Source organism: Rhinoderma darwinii, chromosome 4 (assembly GCF_050947455.1).
Source record: "Rhinoderma darwinii isolate aRhiDar2 chromosome 4, aRhiDar2.hap1, whole genome shotgun sequence".
Classification (NCBI taxonomy): domain Eukaryota; kingdom Metazoa; phylum Chordata; class Amphibia; order Anura; family Rhinodermatidae; genus Rhinoderma; species Rhinoderma darwinii.
In genome coordinates this window covers 47,633,311-47,659,084 of record NC_134690.1, presented here as the reverse complement: position 1 = coordinate 47,659,084, position 25,774 = coordinate 47,633,311, and the positions used below count along the sequence as shown (strand labels likewise).

At 43.1% G+C, this 25,774-nt stretch overlaps 1 protein-coding gene across 2 annotated transcripts in view; it reads right to left on the bottom strand.

Moving 5' to 3' along the window:
• NBAS (NBAS subunit of NRZ tethering complex) overlaps nt 1-25,774 on the bottom strand; it is a 655,156-nt gene that overhangs the window by 20,275 nt on the left and 609,107 nt on the right. For both annotated transcript variants that reach the window (XM_075861089.1, XM_075861091.1), the window contains one exon: nt 23,148-23,276. In XM_075861089.1, the coding sequence (XP_075717204.1) occupies nt 23,148-23,276 (129 nt within the window). The remainder of the gene's footprint in view (nt 1-23,147; nt 23,277-25,774) is intronic.

Genomic DNA, 25,774 nt, shown 5'->3' with positions numbered 1-25,774 from the left:
TTGACCGCTATAACTTTTTGACCCTGGCTTGCATGACTATTCTCCTGCTCTGTTTTGCTACTACGTACTCTCCTGGTTTGATTTGGCTCGTTCACCACTGCCTGTTGCTCACGGTTTTCCGTGGGCAACTGCCCTTACTCCCCTTTGCTTCTGTGTGCCCTTGTCTTGTGTTGTCTGTCTTTGCACTTACTCAGCGTAGGGACCGTCGCCCAGTTGTATGCCGTCATTTAGGACGGGCCGTGCAAGTAGGCAGGGACTGAGTTGCGGGTAGATTAGGGCTCACCTGTCGTCTCCCCACCCCGTACCATTACATAATCACAGGTCCCATACCTTTTCGTACCCAGGTCCCTGACTCTACTATGGATCCCCTTGAGGACCTGGCTCAGCAAATGCAGGGTCTCTCCCTACAGGTCCAAGACCTGGCTCAGAGGTTCAACTAGCGTGATGCTACCCAGGTAGTAACCTTCACCTCACCTCTTGAACCACACCTCAAGTTGCCTGACCGTTCCTCAGGGGACCAGAGGACTTTTTTCTCTTTTCGGGAGAGTTGTAAACTCCTCAGGTTCTGAGAGCCAGCGAGTGGGTATAATTAGGTTCCTGCTCCAGGACGGCCCCCAGGAATGGGCCTTCTCCTTGGCTCCTGACGCCCTGTACTTTCTTCTGTTGACTTTTTTTTCTGCTCTCGGGCTCATCTATGACGAGACTGACAAGACTGCCTTTGCTGAGAGTAAGCTGGTGACCTTACGTCAGGGTAAGAGACCCGTTGAGGAGTACTGTTCTGACTTTAGGAAGTGGTGTGTAGCTTCTCGGTGGAATGACCCTGCCTTGAGGTGCCAGTTTAAATTGGGTCTGTCGAACGCCCTTAAAGACCAGTTAGTTAGCTATCCCACCTCTGACTCTCTAGATCAGGCTATGGCTTTAGCGGTACGTCTTGACCGATGTCTCAGGGAACGACGACTTGAACGTTCTGGTGCCTTCACCTCTGGCTCCCCTATGATGGCTCCAGAGGTTCCGCTGCTTCGTTCTTCCACGGAGAACTCGGATGAACAGATGCAACTCGGGGCCTCCGTGTCTCCCCAACAACGTAGAGATTTCCGCTGGAAGAATGGTCTCTGCTTCTACTGTGGGGATGACAAGCATCAATTGAACTCCTGTCCCAGGCACAAGAATAATCAGCCGGAAGGACTTCCGCGCCTAAGTGACCATCGGGGAGGTCGCTTGGACGCTCAGGTATTTCCCGTTAACATGAAGCCTAATAAAATCTTGCTTCCTTTTCAGGTCTCTTTTGATGGAAGGTCTGCCACCGGCAGTGCCTTCGTGGATTCAGGGCCTGCTGCTAATATTATGTCTGTAGAATTTGCCATGTCTCTAGCTATGCCACTAATTGATTTGCCTAAACCTGTCCCGGTAGTGGGTATTGACTCCACTCCGCTTGCTAATGGTTATTTTATGCAGCATAGCTCTGTTTTTGAACTCATTGTTGGCTCCATTCATTTGGAGCAGTGTTCTGTGTTAGTGATGCAGGGGTTATCGTCCGATTTGATTGTAGGCCTGCCTTGGTTGCAGACGCATAATCCCACTTTTAACTGGAATACTGGTGATCTTACTAAATGGGGTAATGAATGTATGACGTCATGTTTTTCTATTAATTTGGTTTCTCTCGCTGAGGAGGTGATCACTCTACCTGAGTTTATTCAGGACTTCGCGGATGTCTTTTCTAAAAAAGCCTTAGAAGAGTTACCTCCTCATAAAGAGTACGATTGCGCTATCGACTTGGTACCAGAAGCTAGGTTCCCTAAAGGTAGGATATTTAATCTCTCTTGTCCTGAACGTGAAGCCATGAGAGAATATATCCAGGGAAGCCTGGCCAAGGATTACATTCGCCCCTCTACTTCTCCGGTAGGTGCTGGCTGCTTCTTCGTGGGGAAGAAGGATGGTAGTCTTAGGCTGTGCATCGATTACCGAAGTTTAAATAAAATCACTGTAAGGAACCAATATCCCCTTCCTTTGATTCCTGATCTCTTCAATCAGGTTCAGGGGGCCCAATGGTTCTCTAAGTTCGATATTCGGGGGCCTTATAACCTTATCCGGCTCAGAGAGGAGTGATGAGTGGAAGACTGCGTTTAATACACCCGAAGGTCATTTAGAATATCTCGTCATGCCATTTGGGCTGTGTAATGCTCCCGCGGTCTTACAGAATTTCATAAATGAGATTTTAAGAGACTATCTGGGGGTATTTCTTGTAGTGTACCTTGATGATATACTTGTGTTTTCCAAGGACTGGTCCTCCCACATTGAGCATGTCAGGAAGGTGCTCCAGGCCCTTCGGGAAAAAAAACTCTTTGTAAAAACCAAAAAATGTGTGTTTGGGGTGCAGGAGATACCATTTTTGGGTCAGATCCTCACTCCTAACGAATTCTGCATGGACCCTGCCAAGGTTCAGGCTGTGGCAGAATGGGTCCGGCCTGCCTCGATGAAGGCCTTATAGTGCTTCGTGGGGTTTGCTAATTATTACAGGAGATTTATTGCTAACTTCTCGGTCATCGCTAAGCCTCTTACGGATCTCACTCGTAAAGGTGCTGATCTCCTCCACTGGCGGTTCAGGCTTGGGAGTGGGAGTGGCTATTATTATTTAAAGCACCTGCTCGCCCTTTCATCAGCATTTCTGGCCTGGCTGTGTCCATTTGTAAGTATGGCCTTTTTCGGTGTTTTTGTATATATCCCTGTGTTTTTATCGGTTCTGTTTGTGCATCAGGAACGTTCTGTTCCAGTTTAGGATTTAGGGACTCGCAAGTCTGGGGATCCTTGTCGTGGATTGCGAGCTTGCGTCCTTTTGGCCAAAATGATTACCAATACCCCAGGTATTTTTCATTATTATGTATATTCGCTTCTCTTGGACACAGCCGGGTCTTTGATGCTGGGAGAGCATGGTGTGTTGTTGTTTGGCATAGCAAGCAGGGTAGCCCGCTCTATGAATTATCAAGGCGTCACAAATAGGCTTCTACCTGGCTATACACGTTGTGCCTCATGACATACACACTATCCCTCCATGTTTCACTCACTTGCACCCAATTATCCATTTATTTCTATTGAGGCACTTCATTTATTACTGCCCCCTATATTTCACTTATAGTATTACACTTGCACACACACTATTCATTTATTATTTCTTACTACACCTCCCATGCACCACACACCACTCCCCTCAAGACTAGTGGGAGTGGCTATTATTATTTAAAGCACCTGCTCGCCCTTTCATCAGCATTTCTGGCCTGGCTGTGTCCATTTGTAAGTATGGCCTTTTTCGGTGTTTTTGTATATATCCCTGTGTTTTTATCGGTTCTGTTTGTGCATCAGGAACGTTCTGTTCCAGTTTAGGATTTAGGGACTCGCAAGTCTGGGGATCCTTGTCGTGGATTGCGAGCTTGCGTCCTTTTGGCCAAAATGATTACCAATACCCCAGGTATTTTTCATTATTATGTATATTCGCTTCTCTTGGACACAGCCGGGTCTTTGATGCTGGGAGAGCATGGTGTGTTGTTGTTTGGCATAGCAAGCAGGGTAGCCCGCTCTATGAATTATCAAGGCGTCACAAATAGGCTTCTACCTGGCTATATACGTTGTGCCTCATGACGTACACACTATCCCTCCATGTTTCACTCACTTGCACCCAATTATCCATTTATTTCTATTGAGGCACTTCATTTATTACTGCCCCCTATATTTCACTTATAGTATTACACTTGCACACACACTATTCATTTATTATTTCTTACTACACCTCCCATGCACCACACACCACTCCCCTCAAGACTAGTGGGAGTGGCTATTATTATTTAAAGCACCTGCTCGCCCTTTCATCAGCATTTCTGGCCTGGCTGTGTCCATTTGTAAGTATGGCCTTTTTCGGTGTTTTTGTATATGTCCCTGTGTTTTTATCGGTTCTGTTTGTGCATCAGGAACGTTCTGTTCTAGTTTAGGATTTAGGGACTCGCAAGTCTGGGGATCCTTGTCGTGGATTGCGAGCTTGCGTCCTTTTGGCCAAAATGATTAGCAATACCCCAGGTATTTTTCATTATTATGTATATTCGCTTCTCTTGGACACAGCCGAGTCTTTGATGCTGGGAGAGCATGGTGTGTTGTTGTTTGGCATAACAAGCAGGGTAGCCCGCTCTATGAATTATCAAGGCGTCACAAATAGGCTTCTACCTGGCTATACACGTTGTGCCTCATGACGTACACACTATCCCTCCATGTTTCACTCACTTGCACCCAATTATCCATTTATTTCTATTGAGGCACTTCATTTATTACTGCCCCCTATATTTCACTTATAGTATTACACTTGCACACACACTATTCATTTATTATTTCTTACTACACCTCCCATGCACCACACACCACTCCCCTCAAGACTAGTGGGAGTGGCTATTATTATTTAAAGCACCTGCTCGCCCTTTCATCAGCATTTCTGGCCTGGCTGTGTCCATTTGTAAGTATGGCCTTTTTCGGTGTTTTTGTATATGTCCCTGCGTTTTTATCGGTTCTAATTATTACAGGAGATTTATTGCTAACTTCTCGGTCATCGCTAAGCCTCTTACGGATCTCACTCGTAAAGGTGCTGATCTCCTCCACTGGCGGTTCAGGCTTTTGAGATCCTTAAGAGGTGCTTTGTCTCTGCCCCAGTGCTGATTCAGCCTAACCAAATGGAGCCATTCATCGTGGAGGTTGACGCTTCCGAGGTGGGAGTGGGTGCTGTCTTGTCCCAGGGTACTAGGTCTCTCACCCATCTCCATCCCTGTGCCTACTTCTCCAGGAAGTTCTCCTCCACTGAGAGAAACTATGACGTTGGCAACCGCAAACTCTTAGCCATTAAATGGGCATTTGAAGAGTGGCGCCACTTCCTGGAGGGGGCTAGGCACCAGGTAACGGTTCTTACTGACCACAAGAATCTGGGGTTCCTAGAATCTGCCCGGAGGCTAAACCCGAGACAAGCTCGATGGGCATTGTTTTTTACGAGATTCAACTTTGTGGTTACCTATAGGGCTGGGTCAAAACATATCAAAGCCGATGCTCTGTCGCGTAGCTTCATGGCCAGCCCTCCTCCTGAGGAGGATCCCGTTTGTATTTTGCCCCCAGGTATAATCATATCCACTATGGATTCAGACTTAGCCTCCGAAATTGCGGCTGATCAAGGTTCTGCTCCCGAGAACCTTCCTGAGAACAAGCTATTTGTTCCCCTGCAATTCCGGCTAAAGTTGCTCAGGGAGAATCATGACTCCGCACTATCTGGCCATCCAGGCATCCTGGGTACCAAGCACCTCATTTCCAGAACCTATTGGTGGCCTGGGTTGCTTTAAGACGTTAAGGCCTACATCGCCGCTTGTGAAATTTGTGCTAGGTCCAAGACTCCCAGGTCCCGACCAGCGGGCTTACTATGTTCTTTGCCCATTCCCCAGAGACCCTGGACCCATATCTCCATGGATTTTATCACCGATCTGCCTCCATACCAAGGCAAGTCGGTGGTGTGGGTTGTAGACGACCGCTTCAGTAAGATGTGCCACTTTGTACCGCTCAAGAAACTACCCAATGCCAAGACGTTAGCTACCTTGTTTGTCAAACACATCCTGCGTCTCCATGGGGTTCCGGTCAATATTGTTTCCGACAGAGGGGTACAATTTGTTTCTTTGTTTTGGAGGGCTTTCTGTAAGAAACTGGAGATTGATCGGTCCTTTTCCTCGGCCTTCCATCCTGAAACTAATGGCCAAACGGAGAGGACTAATCAGTCTCTAGAACAATATTTAAGGTGTTTTATCTCAGACTGTCAAGATGATTGGGTCTCCTTCATTCCCCTCGCTGAATTTTCCCTTAATAACCGGGTCAGTAGCTCGTCGGGGGTCTCCCCCTTTTTCTGCAATTTTGGGTTTAATCCACGGTTCTCCGTTACACCAGGGTGGTTCCAACAATCCCGAGGTAGATGTCGTTCATCGGGAACTGTGCACAGTCTGGGCCCAGGTTCAGAAGAACCTTGAGGCGTCCCAGAGCATCAAAAAGACTCAGGCAGATAAAAGACGTTCAACTAACTCCCTATTTGTGGTCGGGTATCTGGTGTGGCTGTTCCGTCCAAGAAATTTGCTCCCCAGTATATAGGGCCATACAAGATCATTGAGGTCCTCAACCCTGTCTCCTTCTGGCTGGAATTATCCCAGTCTTTTCAGAAACACAACGTGTTCCATGCCTCCCTCTTGAAAGGCTGCTCCCCGTCCTTGGCTACATCGAGGAAACCTCCGGTCCCTGTTCTCACTCCTGATGGGGTAGAATTCGAGGTAGCCAAGATTGTAGACAGCCGGATGGTCCAAGGCTCCCTCCAGTACCTGGTCCATTGGAGAGGATACGGGCCTGAGGAGAGGACTTGGGTACCCGCCCGGGATGTTCACGCCGGTATATTGCTCAGGAAGTTCCATCTTCGTTTCCCCAACAAGCCAGGCCCACCTAGGAAGGGTCCAGTGGCCCCTCATAAAAGGGGGGTACTGTAAAGGGTTTGCCTGACACAGGTTCTGTGTCGACGCCCGGGGTTAATCAGCCTTCATCAGCTCCAAGGTCTGCTAGAGTGACGCGATCTGTTACCACTCAGGCTTGCAGGCTGAGGAGAGGGAGAACCTATCACAGCCTGGCCTGACGGTTCTGCTCCCGCCCTTGGTCTATTTATACCCTCACTTGCAGCATGTTCCTTGCCTGTTATTCTCTTGTTTTCCTGGCTCTGCTATTCCTGCTATTTACCTGATTGACCGCTGTAACTTTTTGACCCTGGCTTGCCTGACTATTCTCCTGCTCTGTTCTGCTACTACATACTCTCCTAGTTTGATTTGGCTCGTTCACCACTGCCCGTTGCTCACGGTTTTCTGTGGGCCACTGCCCTTACTCCCCTTTGCTTCTGTGTGCCCTTGTCTTGTGTTGTCGGTCTTTGCACTTACTGAGCGTAGGGACAGTCGCCCAGTTGTACGCCATCATTTAGGACAGGCCGTGCAAGTAGGCAGGGACTGAGTTGCGGGTAGATTAGGGCTCATCTGTCGTCTCCCCAGCCCGTACCATTACATGGACAATGTCGAAGGGTGTTGTACTATGTCCCATTTTCTTCACACACTGGAGTCATAGGCTGTTGCCAGTATTGTCGCCGTTGGGAGACCACCAACAACCTTGTGGAACTACAGGGACTAGAGGAACCCATCTGCACCTACACTGGATCGTGGACTTATCCATTCACAGAGTGTTTGGGACACACATTCATATAAGCTGGATTTCTCCTTTTTTCGTGCCGTCAGAGCGGTAAAACTATTTTCTGCATTTTATCTTACTTTTTGGGTGTTCCAGGACCTCACCCTACCGGCTTTTGTTGTCTTTTGTGAGTTCTAGAGCACTGTGTTTTTTTTAACACATTTCTACCGCTCCAGTGTCCAGTGGTGGAGTGCTTTACACCACTCCAGCCGACACTTGGCATTACGCTTGGTAATGTTTAGGCTTGTGTGCAGCTTGTCCCACCATGGAAACCCATTTCATGAATCTCCGGACGCACAGTTCTTGTGCTGATTTCGCAGTTAGGTACTCAAAACTGAGTGATGCAAAAGAGAACGGGCGATTTTTACGTGCTATAGCACTCGGTGACCCCGCTCTGAGTTTGCGTGGTCTATTGCTTTGTGGCTGACTTGTTGTTACTCCTAGACAATTCCATTTCACAAGAAAAGCACTTACAAGTGACTGGAGAAGATCTAGCAGTTCAGAAATTTCACAAACTGACTTGTGGCACAGGTGGCATCCTATGACAGTCCACAGAAAGAAGAGACGAGGCAGCACTTCCAAAATAAATTCCCATTTCGTCTCTTCTTTCTGTGGATTCCATTGGATCAGGTGCCTTTGAGGCTTGCACCCATTATCTTATCTTATATACGAGTCCGGTGCTGTGATAACCTTCCTTTTTTTATCCTATGACAGTGTCACGTTTAAAGTTACGGAGCCCCTCAGTACGACCCATAATACTATCAATATTTGCCTGTGGATATTGCATGGTTGTGTGCTTGTTTTTAACGCACACGTTTGCAATCGGTGTGGCTGAAACTCAATAATTAGGATGGGTGTTGCCATACTTTTAGGCATATAGTGTATCTATCTAAATTTTTATCATATCCATCAATTATATTTATCTTATATTTTATAGCTATGTGGTAAATCATTTAACTAATTAATGTAAAATTATGAACTACTAAATCAAATCTAGTAAATTAATGCCACATAGCTAAATAGTGATATCTTTTAGGATATATAAGAGCTACATCTCACCCATACATTTGAATGCTGCACACAGACGCTTATGTTCTAAAAATACATTGTTCATTACAACAATATTCTTAGATCGTAATACGTACATCACACTTGCCAAAATGTAATTTCATTTTCGAAGACAATAAACAGGGTCATCGCGTTTAACAGCAGCACAATGCCATTGACATTATGAAACCTTTCCTTTTTAAATATTAGGTTGATCAAGACTCAGAGAATAAGAATAAGTGTGAAATTCCCCCCCTGTGCACATAATATGAACACAATTGTGCCCAGATGTTAAAACAATTAAAGGGACACTCTGGCCAAAACTAAACTTTCCCATGTGTACCATTCTGGTATTCCATGTGTCAGTCTCCCACCTATTATTTTTCCTGCTGTTTCTATGTGTATATATCAGACTGGGATAGTTGCTTAGCAGAAGTGTGAATCCGGCTCTGTGACTACTTTCTCTACTTGATTCTATGGAGATCTATGTGTCACCCATCACAGGTTTCAGCAGTTCCTGTACCACACTAGCTTTACACAGGAGGGGACAGAAACATCTATCAGCTACTACTCACACAGGTATAATGTAGAAGAAAATTGTGCAGTCTCCCTGCCTGTATACTTATGGTTTCTCAGCTTATTTAGGGGAATATAGAGAGAATGATAATCACAGTGTCCCCCAGCATTCAGAAATGGTATGGTCTTTAGCTGGTCATGTGATGCTGTGCTGAAGCATCATGGGATTGATAGCAAAGCAGAGAGGAAGAGAAAGCTGGGGAAATCTAAGAATCAAGATGGATGATTTTTTAAAGCAAAGGCAAGGCAGCAGTTAAAAAAATAAGTACAGTATATAGAAAATAAGTGTAGAGCATGGTATACAGTCAGATGGGGAATGCAGACATGGAAAGTTGCGTTTCCACTGGAGGTCTCCTTTGAGGTTTTAGTAAAATTCTACCGTTTTGTGTATCTGCTCCGATACAGACCTGCGTCTCCATGGTTACAGACTACAAACAAACCCAGTGTATTGTCTAATCAAACAGTTAAGTGTTACTTTCTTCTGCCGCCTTCTCTACTGTGAGTTAACAAGGGGGCAATGAAAGAGAGTAACGCATGACTGCAAAATCTGACTACACAAAGTTTGTTTGTAGTCTGTAACCACGGAGACACACAGATCTGCATAAGAGGTTTGCCAATGGAAACACTTTGCAGACACTAGTGTTCAACCCTTCCAAGTGAAGTCTCGATTATAGCAAAACTAAACATATAAATTATAATAAAAGTAAACAAGAGATAAATTTGCCCACGTTGTTTGTCAGTCTGCAAAATTTCCTGTCCCTAAAAAAACCCGTTTTCTAGAAATCTTGGAGAGAACACACGGGTTAACTTCCACCTGATCTATTAAATTTTCAGCTAGCAGTTAACTAAAGGGTGCGGCGGGGGGAAAGGTATATCACTCCTGGTCTCCAATTGCAGGCAGGGCAGTGAAAGGCGAGGGGGAGAGAGCATCCTGCTGCAGCCAGTTGTCTTACAGTCAAACACTGGATTGTGAGACAGAGAGATAGAATTAGCTAATCTCCTGGGTTGCATATAGGACAATTCTTCACATAAAAGAATTGTGTATTTTCTATATTTCTAGTTCCTTTTATAAGAATATTGGGTGAGATTTATCAATAGGGCACAAACTGTGCCAAATTTTTGAAGATGGCACTTGCAGAATAGACATATTAGACAGTCTCCTTTTCCTAACTACATCTCAGATTTGGGAGTACTTTACACTACACGCCATAATAAATTTGGTACTTTCTATGACCCTCTTAGTCACAATTCCTTTTTGTAGACACTTCACAAAAGTGTTGAGGTTGGTGCAAAATAAAATAATAAATTTGATGCTTGCCGTGTGCTCTGCATTCCGATACAATTTTCACCAGATTTCTATTCATTGTCCACTGCACTACACATAGGATATTCTGGGATAAATATTTATTAATACAAAAAATAAAGATGCCAATTTCTTAAATATATGTAACAGGCCGTACAAATATTGTATTTGATTTCTGCAGAATATACTATAAGCTCATGATGTGGCCTCCGCAGTTATCACCATAGTGCAGATGCAGGTGCCTGATGTTCATTCTTCTATGACAATTCTGATTTTGCTAAATGACTCTACAATCAGAGGGAAAATATCTACAGCAATTGGTAGTCTGGGAGAAAACAAAGGAGGTTCTGAGCCAGTTTGCGAGTGTGTGCCAGCCTATTCACATGAAATGTGCATTACATTAATATCTGAGAAAGCCTCTGAAACCATTTTTGCTGGAATGAAAGAGGAGGCACAATCCTCGGGATCAGCAATTCCGCGCCATCCTTTTTAACCATAAACATCCATAAAAGTGTCAGGAGCCCCTAACAAATGGCTAAATAATACATGGTATCAGCAAGCGGCACGCCATTTTACACACAGCTACGGCGTGAGCTGCGCTAGCACAGTGTCACTGAATCAATATTCTATGATTTCCACTGCCTGCTGCTATTTGCTCTCTTTCTACTTAATACAAACACAAATCGACTTGTTCTACTGTGCTGTGGAGCACAAATGCTGCAAGTTTTCTTTTTGATCCTATAAATAAATGGATTTAGGGAAGAAGAATAAATCCCCTAAGCTTTGCATGCAGCCATCTTAGAAGTCCATCAATTGATTGTGTATGGTTGTCAATAAATAGACTGAGGAAAGCCACCAGCATCTCTGTGTAACTCCAGGATATGGGGCATTGCATGGAAGGTATAATCCGTTTTCTATCTTTTTACAAGAATATGGGGGCAGCGATCTTTCCTGAATTACTTCAATAGAAGCTGCAGAGATTTACTGTACAGCAGGCATAAAACTCAGAAGTAAAGAAAACAGCTATGGGAGAGTGTTGTGGGCATGCTCTGTCACATGTGAAGAGATCGCTGTGAAGGGAGAGGGAGGAGAAGTTGAGCTGCCCCTGTCACCTATTGTCAATGGTGTGATTCTGTGATTATTTGCCTCCTGATTTATAATAGCGCTGTTACCTTTTATTGTGATCCCACCATCCAATGATAATGAGAAGACTTCTGACCTTAACCCCAGCGTACACAGCAAATAGCTGAAAAGTACTAGATGAGGAAGGAAGTGTTCGCACATTGTGAGGGCTCAGACAGTGTAAAAATTGCTAGAATTTTTAGGATCTCCTATTAATACAGACGTGAACAAAAAAAAACTCTATTATAAATCAATATGAGATAAAACTGTCCCTTTTTTAGCAACATGATAAATTTGTTGGTTCACCCCATTTAACATCACAATTGGGCGCGCTGCCTGGTAAATTTTCCACAATTTGCTAGACCTTTTTCTCTCTTATGACACCTCTTAGCTGCAGTACTTTACACCAGTATAATGCGCCAAAAAAATATATCTCCTCTTTGCCCCGCCGCTTTTTCTGAACACCTTTCAAATTGTCGAGGAAAGTGCAGAAAGTGCTTAAAAGACATAATAAATTTGTCTCACACCACGTATGACCCTTTTTTTGGCCCAATAAATTGGTCTGAATAGTACAAGTGGCCTAAAGTTAATATGGGAAGCTCCACCTTCAAAGCATTAAGACATGGAAACAGAATCCTTATTTACTTCTCCTTGTTTGGTCCATTAAAGCCACCATAGATGCAACATTTTAGAGAATAACCTTTACAGAGAACTAGAATGGATTACACTATTTTCGCCAATTTAGAATTTGTTCAGAACCCCTTTAAAGGGAGTGACAACTCCTTTGGGTACTTTTCTGTGGTCTTGTACCTCTTCTCTATTCTCCTTATTGTTTACCTTTGTCCACCACTGAAAACATCTTCAATAGGCACGTGAGCATAAGAACTGGACCACAGAGCAATGGTAGAAATTACACTGCATTCAGAACGTTTTCAGACCCTTTCACATTTTCTTATGTTGAGGCCTTGTGCTAAAAAAATAAATTAAAAAAAATTCCCCCAATCATTCTGCACTCAATATTCCATAATGACAAAGTGAAGACATAATTTTAGACATTTTTGCAAAATGTATTAAAAATGAAAAACTCAAATTTCGCATTGACTTAAGTATTCAGACCCTTTGCTATAACAATTGAAATTTAGCTCTGGGGCCTCCCATTTCTCTAGATCATCTTTGAAATGTTTCTCCACCTTGACTGGAGACCACATGTGGTAAATTAATTTGAATGGACATGATTTGGAAAGACACACCCCATACACATCAGAGCAAAACCAAGCATTGAGGAGGAATGAACTGCCTGTAGATCTCAGAGACAAGATTGTGTGGAGGCACAGACCTGGAGAACGGTACTGAAAAAAATCTGATGCATTGAAAGTTCCCAAGAGCACAGTGGCCTCCATAATTCTTAAATGGAAGAAGTTTGAACAACCAGGACTCTTCCTAGATCTGGCCGCCCCACTCAACTAAGTAATAGGGGAGAAGGGCTTTGGTAAGAGAGGTGACCAAGAACCCAATGGTCACTCTGGCTGAGCTCTAAAGATCCTGTGTGCTGATAGGAGAAACTTTCAGAAAGTCAACTATCACTGCAGCACTCCACCAATCTGGGCTATATGGCGGAGTGACCAGAAAAAAGCCTCTCCTCAGTATAAGTTTTCAAAAAGCACCTAAAGGACTTTGACTGTGAGAAACAAGATTCTGTGGTCTGATGAAACCAAGATTGAACTTTCTGGCCTCAATTCTAAGCATCTTGTCTGGAGAAAACCAGGAACTGCTCATCACCTGCCCAATACCATCCCTACAGTGAAGCGTGGTGGTGGAAGTATCATGCTATGGGGGGGTTTCCAGCAACAGGGAGACTGGTCAGGATTGAGGGAAAAATGAATGGAGCAAAGTACAGAGATATTCTTAATGAAAACCTGATCCAGAGTGCTCTGGACCTCAGACTGGGCCAAAGGTTCACCTTACAACAAGACAATGACCCAAAGCACCCAGCCAAGACAACACAGGAATGGAATAGGGACAACTCTGTGAATGTCCTCGAGTGGCCGAGCCTGAGCCCTGACTTGAACCCAAATGAACATCTCTGGAGAGACCTGAAAATGGCCGTCCACCGACGGTCCCCACCCAACCAAACAGAGCTTGAAAGGATCACCAGAGAAGAATGGCAGAAAATCCCAAAATCCAGGTGCGCAAACCTTGTGACATCATATCCAAGAAGACTGGAGGCTGTTATCACTGCCAAAGGGGCTTCATCTTAGTGCTGAGTAAAGGGTCTGAATACTTTTCCTTTTCAATAAATTAGCAAGGATTACTAACATTCTGTTTTCACTTTGTCATTATGGGGTATCGAGTGCAGAATGATGGGGAATAACGTGAATTTTTTTTGATTTAGCACTAGGCCTCAATCTAACAAAATGTGAAAAAATGTAAAGGGTCTGAAGGCTTTCCGAATGCATTGTAGCCTGGTCTGATAAAGCATGTTTTCTTTTACATCATGTGTACGGCCGGGTGTGCATTGCTAACCTGGGGATGGTATTGCACCAGGATGCACTATGGGAAGAAGAAAAGCCGGCTGAGGCAGTGTGATGCTCTGGGCAATGTTCTGCTGGCGGCATTCATGAGGATGTTACTTTGACACGTACCACCACCTACCTAAACATTGCTGTAGACCAACTTCATGGCAATTGTATTCCCTAATGTCAGTGCCCTTTTTCAGCAGGATAATGCGCCCTGCCACACCGCAAAAATTGTTCAGGAATGGTGTGTGAGGAACATGACAAAGAGTTGAAGGTGTTGACTTGGCCTCCAAATCTTCAGATCTCAATCCGATCGAACATCTGTGGGATGTGCTGGAAAAGCAAGTCAAATCCATATAGTTCCTACTTCCCAAAGTGTTTGATTGCTGGGACCTCCACCGATCAAGGGAATCGGGTTTTCCGAATCCCCATATGAACGGAGTGGCAGGTCACACATGCGCCCTGCCTCTCCATAAATTCTCTATGGGAGTACCGGAGATAGAGTACTGTACTCGGCTATCTCTGGCAGTCCCATAGAGAATGAATGGAGCGTCAGGGTGTATGTGTGTGAGCTGCAGCTCCGATTATATGGGGATTCGGAATCCCGTTCTCATGATGGATGGAGGTCCCAGCGGTGGAACCCCCAGCAATCAAATACTTATCACCTATCCTGTGTATACGTGATAAGTTGTTGTGGCGGGACAACCCCATTAGAGGATCTGCTTCTAACGTCTTGGTGCCAGATACCACAGGACATCTTCAGAGGTATTGTGGAGTCTATGCCTCGATGGGTTAGTTTTTTTGGCGGTATGAGATGGACACTTGCATTCACCTTTACGTCGCAATCCCTAAACAATGGCACCCACTCACTTTATTTATTGGCTGTTACTATATTTTTATTATATATTTAGTATTCTGTTTATAGAGCACAGCAGGAAATGCCGGTGCTACACAAACACCAGATAATGATTACATTATTATTAATAGTAATAACAATAATTGCATCTTAGTTTAATTTCCTTGCCTTCAGTAAGCCAGCTCATCATTACAATGTATCACTAGCGCAGAGCTGAACGTGTCATGTAACTGTTTATTTTATTCATCATAATAACTTATTGACTTAAAGAGGACCTGTCACTTCTCTTGACGTGTTTATTTTAGTAAATACTTATATTCCCCATAAAATCACAACTCTGGAGCATCTTTTCCTAGAACTTTATGTTGTGACGTTCCTCTGTTATTCCTCCTAAATATTTATGAATAAATTGACAACTGGATGTTAACATTCCCCTTGTCAGAGGGGCGTGTCCCTATATAGTGAGACTGTCAGCATTGATTAGACTATGTCAGAATGCTAAGGCAGTTGTCAATGTTTTCATAAATTTGTAGGTGGAATTACAGAGGCAAGTCACAACATAGAGATCTAAGAAAAGATGATTCAGAATCATTATTTTATGGGGAATACAATTGTTTACTTACTCAGACATGTCGGGAATAGTGACAGATAAACATAGAATCAGCCCCGAAACGAATTTCGGGAAATTATCTTCTCAAATCAGCTGTCCAATTCGATTCGGGCCAAATAAATTTGCTGTGAACCGCAGTTACCACGATTGCCCTGACTGACTCTCTGATGTCTTCTAGGACTGAATCCAAGTTGGATACAATCCTAGAAGAAATTAGAGAGTCAAACAGGGCAATTGGGGCACTTTTGATTCAAAATATAAAATAAAATCTACTCCCCTGGTTTCCCGTAGCGAAGGCTCCTCAGATTATGTATTTTTGTTCCATGTGAAAGCTGCAGCCTGTGGTTGGTACATCAGGTGAGTATGGTAGGTTTTTTTTTTTTTTATCTCGTCTTGTTCTATTAGATCAGTTATTCTCCCCCCTCAAAAACCTCAGATCAGACCTTTTTTTAGGCCATAAGGCAACCGAATGCAACAGGAGCCCTCCCACCACTACTGAGTTCAGAAAGAATTCTGGAAGATTTCGGCTCTGAAGCCTGCAGAATTGTGAATTCAGCGCTGGACTGTAATTAGGGCTGTAACGCCAGATCAGTACAAGATATGTAATGTATTTACAAAGTTACTGAACGTTTAAAGCAGATTATTATAAACTGTAAAATGGTTCTTAAAGGTTTACACACACTTTAAAGTAATCTCCATCTTTTAGTATCATATCCTTCATTCTATGCTGATTAATTTCTTAACTTATCTTTATAACACTCACAGCTGTTTTTCCAATACATAGCTCCAAATCCCCTGCATAGACATGTAGTTAAAATATACAATTCTGGCTACCTGTAGCCACCACTAGGAGGAGCTAACTGCATATTGTTTTACTACGGAGTTAAATGAAAATCATAATGCAGTTAGCTCCTAAGCTTCCTCCAATCGTAATTTCAGGCAGCTAAAATTATTTAACTATTAAACCCTTCCCGACATATGGCGACGCTGCATGTCACGGCTGGGAAGGGGCAGAATGAAGTGTGAATACTTGCTCCATACCCAGCCGACACTTGTAACGGCCAGGATCTGAAAAAACTCTGATCCTGGCCGCTTAACCACTTAGATGCCGCAGTCAATAGTAAACACGGAATCTAATAATTCGAAGGGGGGCTCCCTCTGTCATCTCAGCAAACCCCCCCCCCCCCCGCAACGCGATCATAGGCAGTCATCTTTAAGATCAGGGCTTAATAGGAACAAGTAAAAACATTGCAATACGTATGTATATTTTCAAGTTAAAGCTTGCTACATCTGTATAACTGACAAACTCAGCTCCACTACATCTGTAGATATGGACAACACCGCTTCTTTATGACAATAAGCAGGGCAAGTGTGCAGCTTCTTGGCAGCAGGATACATAAGGGGCAGAGTAAGGCAGATGATAAAAGCAGAGCGTCGCCCTCCTTGGCTGACCAGTTGATATTTCAAATAATTTTCAGTGTCCGGATGTTTAAAACATGATCCATAAACGCAGGATAAATGAGAGGGACTGGGGACGCAGCCGCACACTGTATATCAGCACAGCAATAAATGATGCTGCAGTCACAGCACAGGCTCCGGAGCTGGAAATAAGAACGGAGGCTGAGCCTTTCACATGACGGACAAAAACGATACATCTCAGAGTCTCCTGGACCAGCTGCACAGTGTAAGGATCCTGGAGACAGAGGAAAGATGGGGGAAAAATCCAGAATTTCTTCGAGATTCACTGACATATGAGAGCAGCTTGTACATATAAATGATTCACTGATCACTGCTGCGTCTCCCATATACAGTTACAAGAGCAGATAAACGGCCCCGTTAATATCAATATCCGCTGAAATAGACGTTATCCTTTATACACGTGTGAAATACCGAGCTACAAGACCTTGTTATGGCCTAGTTCACATGGAGTATTTTATTCCTTCAGAAATGTTGAAGCAGATTTTGACCTGCCTGTGTTTTTTTCCTGCTGCTTTTGCGGCCTTTATTGCACTTTTTCTGCCTCCCATTGATTTCAATAGGCGGTCAGTGGCGGATCCGCGGCCAGAAAGGACATGCCACTTTATTTTATCCCACAAGCGGCTGAAAGCTGCCCAGGAAAAAAAAATGCTCCGCCTCCCAATGAAATCAATGAGAGGCGATTTCGGAAGTTTTTTGGTTTCCTAGTCAAAAACAGCTCCAAAAAGCTCTGTGTGAACTGGGCCTAAAACGGACAAGGAGCAGTGCGGATTATTTGAATTCTTTTCAGGTGCCATAACCCATTCCTGAGCAGGAAACAAATAATGTTAAAGGGGTATCCTATAAATCTTATAATAAAAAGTTCAGTAAACTTTGCCTTTAAATTCCTCACCATTTTCAAGATTTCAGCTTGCTGTCAATGGATGGAAACATACATTTTTTTATATTCAGAGGCTGAAAGCCCGTTCTGACCTAGTCCTGCTCAAACAGGTTAATGGCTAGTTAAATGTACAGAATCAGCTCTCTCTCTTGTTACAAGCCCTGCAGCTGTGTAAGCAGGCATAGGTCAGGACAGGTTTTCAGCCTCTGCATGTAAACACTTAGAGCAAGCTATAGAACTTTTTGTTATACAATAATTAATGTGTCAGACCAATCCTACAGAAGGGACACAAATGGCGGAAGCCAAGTGGTGCGGTCGTTGCTATGGAAATCTGTAACATCAGATTGATGCCCCCTGTGACGTCCATTTGTCATAGGGGGCAGGGGGTTTACAATCTGTGTCCTTTAAAACGTTAAGTGCTTTAATAGCCATAAGAAATCCCCATACTGTTAATGAGCAGAACGTAATAAGTGCCATTCCATAGGGATAATTTTGTTGTAGACATTTTAACACTGGGAACATTGACACGAAAGGGTTAATATCTACGTATACATACATAAAATACCCAAAGCGCAGAATTTATTCCTCATTTTAGGATAGTGGAAGGCTTCTGGTTTCTTTTAACCTATTACCCTATAACCCTGCTGGTTCTCCTGTCTAGTGCCTTCTTAAGTCTTACTCCATAGAGCCATGATTTCTAGATCTTGCACTGATGAGGACTAACAAGTCTGGACCAGTTACATGTAGGAATACAGGGCTATGCACTGTATGTGTGTTATACACCTGTAGTTACAAATGGATAGCTGGTCACAAAGGTGAAATGGGCATTGGCGTGTCCACCTTCCTAAAATAATAAATAAACCCCTTGTTTTGGGGATTTACGGGGGAAGTGCTTTAAGTTGTGCGGAACCATAATAGAACACCCTTAAAAAATCTATGAGACCTGACTGCAGCTCTATATGGCAATATTTAATTCTGCTAATTTTTTTCCCCCTTGAAGTACAGCATTGCATCTTGGGTAGAATACGGTCGTAATACGGTGTTGTACGGAGGCACCATACCGCGGCACATGGAGTGGATGTGCCACCATACAGTATACGTACATGTGGCTGTGTCATGAGCATGAGCCCTAATCTATGGAGGACTTTTTGGTTCTTTTTGACACGCACCACGACCTTACTGGTTATCCAGGCAACATCATGTGGAGAAACGCTCTTTATAAGCATCGGCAAGCAGCCTAACAGTCACCAGATTTGAGGTACGCAGATCCGTAATTAAAAGCAGAAAATCCCTGAAACACAGACCCTTGGAGACCATCTATAAAACAGGAGATCATTTAAAAGCCTGACTTTCTGGTTAGTGGAGTATTACTATTCTCCTTCTCACCGAAGACCAGAGAATCTTTGCAGAGATTTAGTGATTCATTAGTAAGTATCATCTACGAGGACTAAACATGTGATCCTCTAACCATTTAAAATTCACCATACATTTGAGAATAAAATATTTTTTCATTCCCGGTTTGTAGAGTACTGTGGGGGAGATTTACCAATAGCGTTGTAGGATGCATGAATTCTGGAGCTGGCAAAAATGGCACATATAGTTTCTGAAAATGGCGCACGTAGCATGATTTCGCTAGGCATGTTAGACACTTTCTTTTGGCACCTCATGACTATTTTACTTATAGACTAATATTCTGCGTTAAAAAGAGGGGCAAGACTTAAGTAAATTTGGAATCTCAGGACTCCCGTTGGCCACCCCTTTTCTTAGACACTTTCCACACCTGTTGGCGTAAAAAGTACTCAGTACTGCAATTTTCTTATCAAATCTTCCCTACTGTGAGTACTGGCCATTGGCTAGAGATGTAAGAAGCAAGAAGTGGGTGCCACTGTAGGAGCAATGTGTTTGGCACTGCCACCCATTAGTCTGCAAAAATGCTGTTGGCACCTCCAGAATTTCTCCAGTGAAGATGGCAACCAGTATATAGCATGTGTTCGGAAATAAAGGGCCCACTTTTTACTACATTTTTAAATATTGTGCAGGTTGGTGGGAGGCATTTTGTCTCATCGCATGATTTTTATAGCGAGATTTGAACCAATATTAACAAACTGCAGAGCGGTACACCAGTAATTACACTGGGATACTGAACTATGCCAATCTGTACTGGCCACAGTTCATTGAGAATTTTTTGAACAGAAAAATGGCAGAAATTTTTTGTATAATTTTTTTCAACCGAACAAAACTTCAAAAATAGGACTGATTTTTTTTTTTTTACCCATGCTAATTCATCGAAAAGAATTGTGTTGGAATGTAAAAGAATAAGATGGAAAGAAAAGTTTATTTATATATCTGAGAATTTGTTATTTTCACTGTGTTCGGTTTGTGTCTTTCTACTGATTCCCCATCTGTAATATGCAGAAGAAAATCTTCACTTGACAGATAAACAATACTGGCCCTGGTTACAGAATATTTCAGGATGATTGCAATGAGCCGAATACAAATCTAAAAGAGACGGAGATGCAGGTGCCTTCAATCAAAGTGCAAATGCGTTCTGAATACGTGTAATTATTACTGTAAATGAAAGCTAATGAGTTACAGATAGCGCCTACGTAACGTCAGGACATTCAAAGGAACATTAAAGTGTAGACCGTGAAAAAAAAAAGTTATGAGATACATAAAGTTAAACTACTTTAATCTGCGATTCACCAGATCTGATGGGTGATGAAGTGTCAAATGTTCCTGATTATCGGACAGTCCGCAAAATGACACAAAATTCACTTCTAAGGGTAAGGAGGCTCAGGTAATAGAACCACAAATAAAATATTACCACAGTAAAACTGGTCATAGACAGGAGAAAGCAGTCAACCAACAGCTATTTTTCCTAAATCCAACTATTTTTTCAATAGAGGGGCGTAAGCTTATCTTCCGCGAGATCAAAGGATTGGCCATGTTGAAGTCCATGTTGAAGTCCAACATGCCTAAAATCACTCAACATCTGCCATTGAGGGAGAGTCAGGAGACATCTAGACATCAGCCAATTCCATCGAAACGGGTGAGCTCAGATGATTTTTACTGAAATTACTGAGTTGACCGCTTTCTTACAGGGTTCCCCAAATGTAGCCAGCCATTAATCATCTCTTAGCCGTGGACCTGGTTTTTAAAACCCTGATATCCACTGACCATACATTAGAGAAATCTAAGTATTAGGGTACGTTCACACTGCCTATTTTCGGCCGTTTTTCGGGACGTAAACGCCCGAAAAATCGTAAGCAGAACGCCTCCAAACAACTGCCCATTGACTTAAATGGGAAAACAGCGTTCTGTTCCGACAGAGCGTTTTTCGCTGCGTTTTTTTACGCGTAAAAAACGGCCACGAAAAAGAAGTGCAGGACACTTGGAACGTTTTTGGAGCTCTTTTCCATAGACTATTGAAAAAATCTCCAAAAACGGCCGTAAAAAACGGTGTGAAAATCGCTAGTGGCACAAAAAACGTCTGAAAATCAAAAGCTGTTTTCTCTTAAAACAGCTCCGTATATTCAGACGTTTTTGCGCACTGCGTGTGAACATACCCTTACAGTGCATGGAAGAAGTTGTTTTATGGAGGCAACCCCATTAAGTAGTACTTGTCAAATACCAGTGTTCTCTTCAACTACAAAAAGATGACTATGGGATGGTTGTCTTCCCGGCAGTTGCTAAGGGTAAACCACTGGTAAAGCCATTGAGACAGGAAAAAAGAATGAAAAGGTTTAAATAGGCATAAGAACAAAAACATTGGGTGGTGGATGGCTGGATCAAATAGGAGAACATAGGTGAGATGTTGAGGGGATGAAAGGATTCAGGAGAGCTAGATGCCTTATGTCAAGCATGGCGGAGGTGTAATGGTATGAGGCTGCTTTGATGCTGCTGAGGTGGGAGATACACAAAGAACACAAGGAATAATAAGCCAGGAAGGTTACTACTCCGTTTTACAATTTCATGTCGCCCCCTGTGGTCAGCTTTTCATTGGTGCAGATGTTATCATACAGTAGGACAATGATCTGAAAGATAATATTTGGTATTTGTTAAAGAAACAGGGAGCTGGAATAAGGTCTTCGATGGACTGGTTGACACAATTAACAACCAATTTAAAGTCTTCTGAGATGAGCTTCACGGTGGGGTGAGGGAAACATGAGATCTACAAAAGTCATGGGTGAAAATTTCTCCTGAATATCTTCAAAACTTCTCTCTGTCTCTTATCTAATTTCTCCCTCTTGTATTTCATGTCTCTCTCATATATCATTTCTCTCTTATTTATCTCTATCTCATTTCCCTGTCTCTTATCTCATTCATCTCATGTGTCTCTTATCTCATATCTCTCTATCTCTTGCGCTCTCTCTCACATCTCATTTCTCTCTCTCATCGCATTTCCATGTCTCTTATCTTATTTCTCTCTCTCATATCTTATCTCTCTCCTCTTAAGGTGGTATTACGTGGGCCGTATAAATGAGCACCGATCAACGAGACAGCTCGTTGATCGGTGCTTGTTTGCTCCTTTCACAAGGAGTTTTGTATGGAGACGAGAGCTCGTTACTCGGATCGCTCTTCCCCATACATTTCTATCATGTCGGCAGCTCATCTCCCTGTTTACACAGAGAGATGTGCTGCCGACAACGATAAAAGTTTCTCCATTTAAAACGATACAATCACCGATGATTGCTCGTTCATCGGATGATCGTTGCCCAGTTTATACAGGACAATGATTGGGAACGCTCGTTTGCCTGATAATTGGCCCGTGTAAAAGGGCCGTCATGTCATATGTCTCTCGTTTCTCTCATCTCACACGTTTCCATCATTCCTCTGTCTCTCTCGTCGTGTCTTTCTGTCTCTCTCGTCGTGTCTTTCTGTCTCTCTCTCTCTCTCTCGCGCGCGCGCCTCTCTCGCTCTCATGTCTCTCTCGCTCGCTCTCATGTCTCTCTCGCTCTCATGTCTCTCTCGCTCTCATGTCTCTCTCGCTCTCATGTCTCTCTCGCTCTCATGTCTCTCTCGCTCTCATGTCTCTCTCGCTCTCATGTCTCTCTCGCTCTCATGTCTCTCTCATGTCTCTCTCGCTCTCATGTCTCTCTCGCTCTCATGTCTCTCTCGCTCTCATGTCTCTCTCGCTCTCATGTCTCTCTCGCTCTCATGTCTCTCTCGCTCTCATGTCTCTCTCGCTCTCATGTCTCTCTCGCTCTCATGTCTCTCTCGCTCTCATGTCTCTCTCGCTCTCATGTCTCTCTCGCTCTCATGTCTCTCTCGCTCTCATGTCTCTCTCGCTCTCATGTCTCTCTCGCTCTCATGTCTCTCTCATATCTCTCGCTATCTATAAACTATCAGCTACATCTGCTCCCACACTGGTAGAACTCGTATGGGCATTATGATTATGCAGCTTGAGGTTGATCAGTCCCTATAATCAGTGTATGGGTTAATGATAGAGTACATCTAGTCACTCCTGTACACATTACATCTCATACCTTGGTCACTGCAGTTAAAAGCTCCAGTGCCTTTGAATGAAGATTGGAATCGCCGCTCTCGATAAATAACTTCAGTGATGTCAGCAGCATGTCGTGCTCCAACAACAGCGAGCAGATCGCATCTATACACTGCAAGAAAGAGAGGACACAGTATGTGTTATGTGTACACCAGAAGAAGTGCGGTTCATTCTTCACTTCATAGCTGCTACATTTAGCTTTGTTTTATTTGATCTTATTTCAAAGGAAAAAAACAAACAAATCTACATCGATATTTTGAATAAAACAAGATCAAACAATAAGGTTAAATGAAAGGAGTACTGCAAATATTAATACTGCTGGCTGCGGTGATTAAAAAAATCTTCGCTCAAAAAAAGCATCTGTGTATGAGAATATAGTACACATAATAATATACAATGCGCTGTAATAAAAGATGTAATACATCTGTATGTACATGGTTTCCACATGGTTAAAATTTTGTGCAAGGAGAAGAAACTCAAGGGGGAGATTTATTACGACTGGCGATTTATTTGCTAGTCTTAATATAAAGATATCTGGAGTAAGATGAACCCTATTTATTAAGAGGTGGCCGTCTTTTATAAGTGTAGGCGCATCACTGGCTGTCTGTAGACCTGAAAGGGGAGCCAAGGCCCCATACGCCATGGCGTAGATTTGTTGGGCCGCAGCGCTTAAGGTTTGTTACTTGACGGAGGCATTGGCCCACATTTATTAACTTCCATCTTTTTTTAAACCAATCTAAGTAAAGGAGAAAGCTGCAGGAACTTGTGTCAAACTTGCACAGACCGGGCTAATAGTTTATTAGAATATTATTTATGTGTTAATGTCACGTAGGATGTCTAACATTGCTGTATGTGAGTTAGCAGGGGATGTGCACTTATTTTTTTTTGGGGGGGAGCTTTTGTTTTAATTTATTTCACATTTTATTGTTCTATTTTTTTCTAATTATATGGGTTTCGTTTTACAATTTAATATATATTTTTTTTTTTTTACTATGTCGGGGTTATCAGTGTTATCTGATCATGGATAACAGCCCATTAGATCACGGATACCAGGGATCTGTATATATATTCATGCAGAGAAGGACAAAAGGTTGTGCCTACTCTGCATGTCTCTGAGCCTCCTCTGTACAGGGAATCCCTGTGATGTCATTAATGATGTCACATTGTTCTCTAGCAACTGCCCAAAGGCAGAAGAGGCGGCTTCTCAATATGAGTGCTGTGTTTAAGGGATTAAGAGACAGGAAACCATTTTTCTCCCAGTTCCCTGTCTTAGTACAGGATCCTCAGTGGCAGCACGTTAATTAACACGCTCCTGGCACAGAGAACTGTGTTATTAGAGCGTTAGTTGATGTGGTGTGGCTGGGAAGGGTTAATGACGTGCGGCAGCTCTGGAAACCTGGCCAGAGGACTAAGATCTAAAAATATGACTTGAACAATAAAAAGTTTTAACACTCTGGGGGTCATATCCAAGTCTGAGATAAGCATCCCTTGTTACTTCCTACCCTCAAGGAAGCAGAAGGGATTAGAAGAACTTTTTAGGTCTTTATGTTGTTCCATTTCCATTTAAGCACAGGGGACAAAACACCCCAATAAATGATATTATATATATATAACAGTCACGTATTGTAAAAGAATATATAGATCTTTATTAATAAATAACAATACATGGTATCACATGAAATATGATAAACATACAGACAAACACATGGAGAGCAGCAGCACGGTAGACTGATAAGTGTACCAAAGGGTTAGCAGACCTGACCCAGCTCAGAGTCTAACATCCAAAGTCAAATAACAAAATAATAAAATATAAATAATGCGAAAATACTGAATATGTGTTGTAAAAATATATATACCGAAAGATGCTACGGAGACTGCATGGTGTATATAGAACAATAATCTAACAGTATGTAAGGAAAACTATGAAGAGAACCAAGCAAATTGATGGCAGTAACAGCAACATCCAATGGTAGCCTAATAGTAAAGAAGGCAACACATACCTAAGGACATGATGGAAGAGAGAGACAACTGAGATGGGACACAGGAGCAAGGACGCCTCGACGCGCGTTTCGCCACGGACTGGCTTAGTCAGGAGGCTGACTGTATTAAAATAGGGGGGACTATATAAAGGGGAGCTGGCGCTGATAATAGTACACACCTGTGGATGCTGCGCAGATCGGCGCTCACACCGCATGTTGCGAGACTCCTCATCACCAGAAGCGCCAGAGTGTCCACATGGTGATGACGCAACACGTCAGATGACGCAAGGCGCACATCACCAAGGCGATGCGCACAAACAAAATTGGCACCACGGAATGAGGGAATCACAGCGCATCGTTTGAAATCCGTAAAACCGTACAGAAACATTGGAATGTACTTCTTACGGATCAGGATCTGTCTATTTGTTTACCCAAAAATCCCTCCATTACGTGGAGGAGATCTAAGAATCTACGCGACCTTCTGACAGGTAGCCATTACATTTCCAAGACCCCAAGTAATCCCTTTGGTAGTCGTGGTCCTCCATGGGGCTCTTTTAACTGTGGTAGCTGTGCTGCCTGTAAATATATCCTGCGAGCTTCTTCCTTCTTTAATTCGAAGAAGGATAAGGAA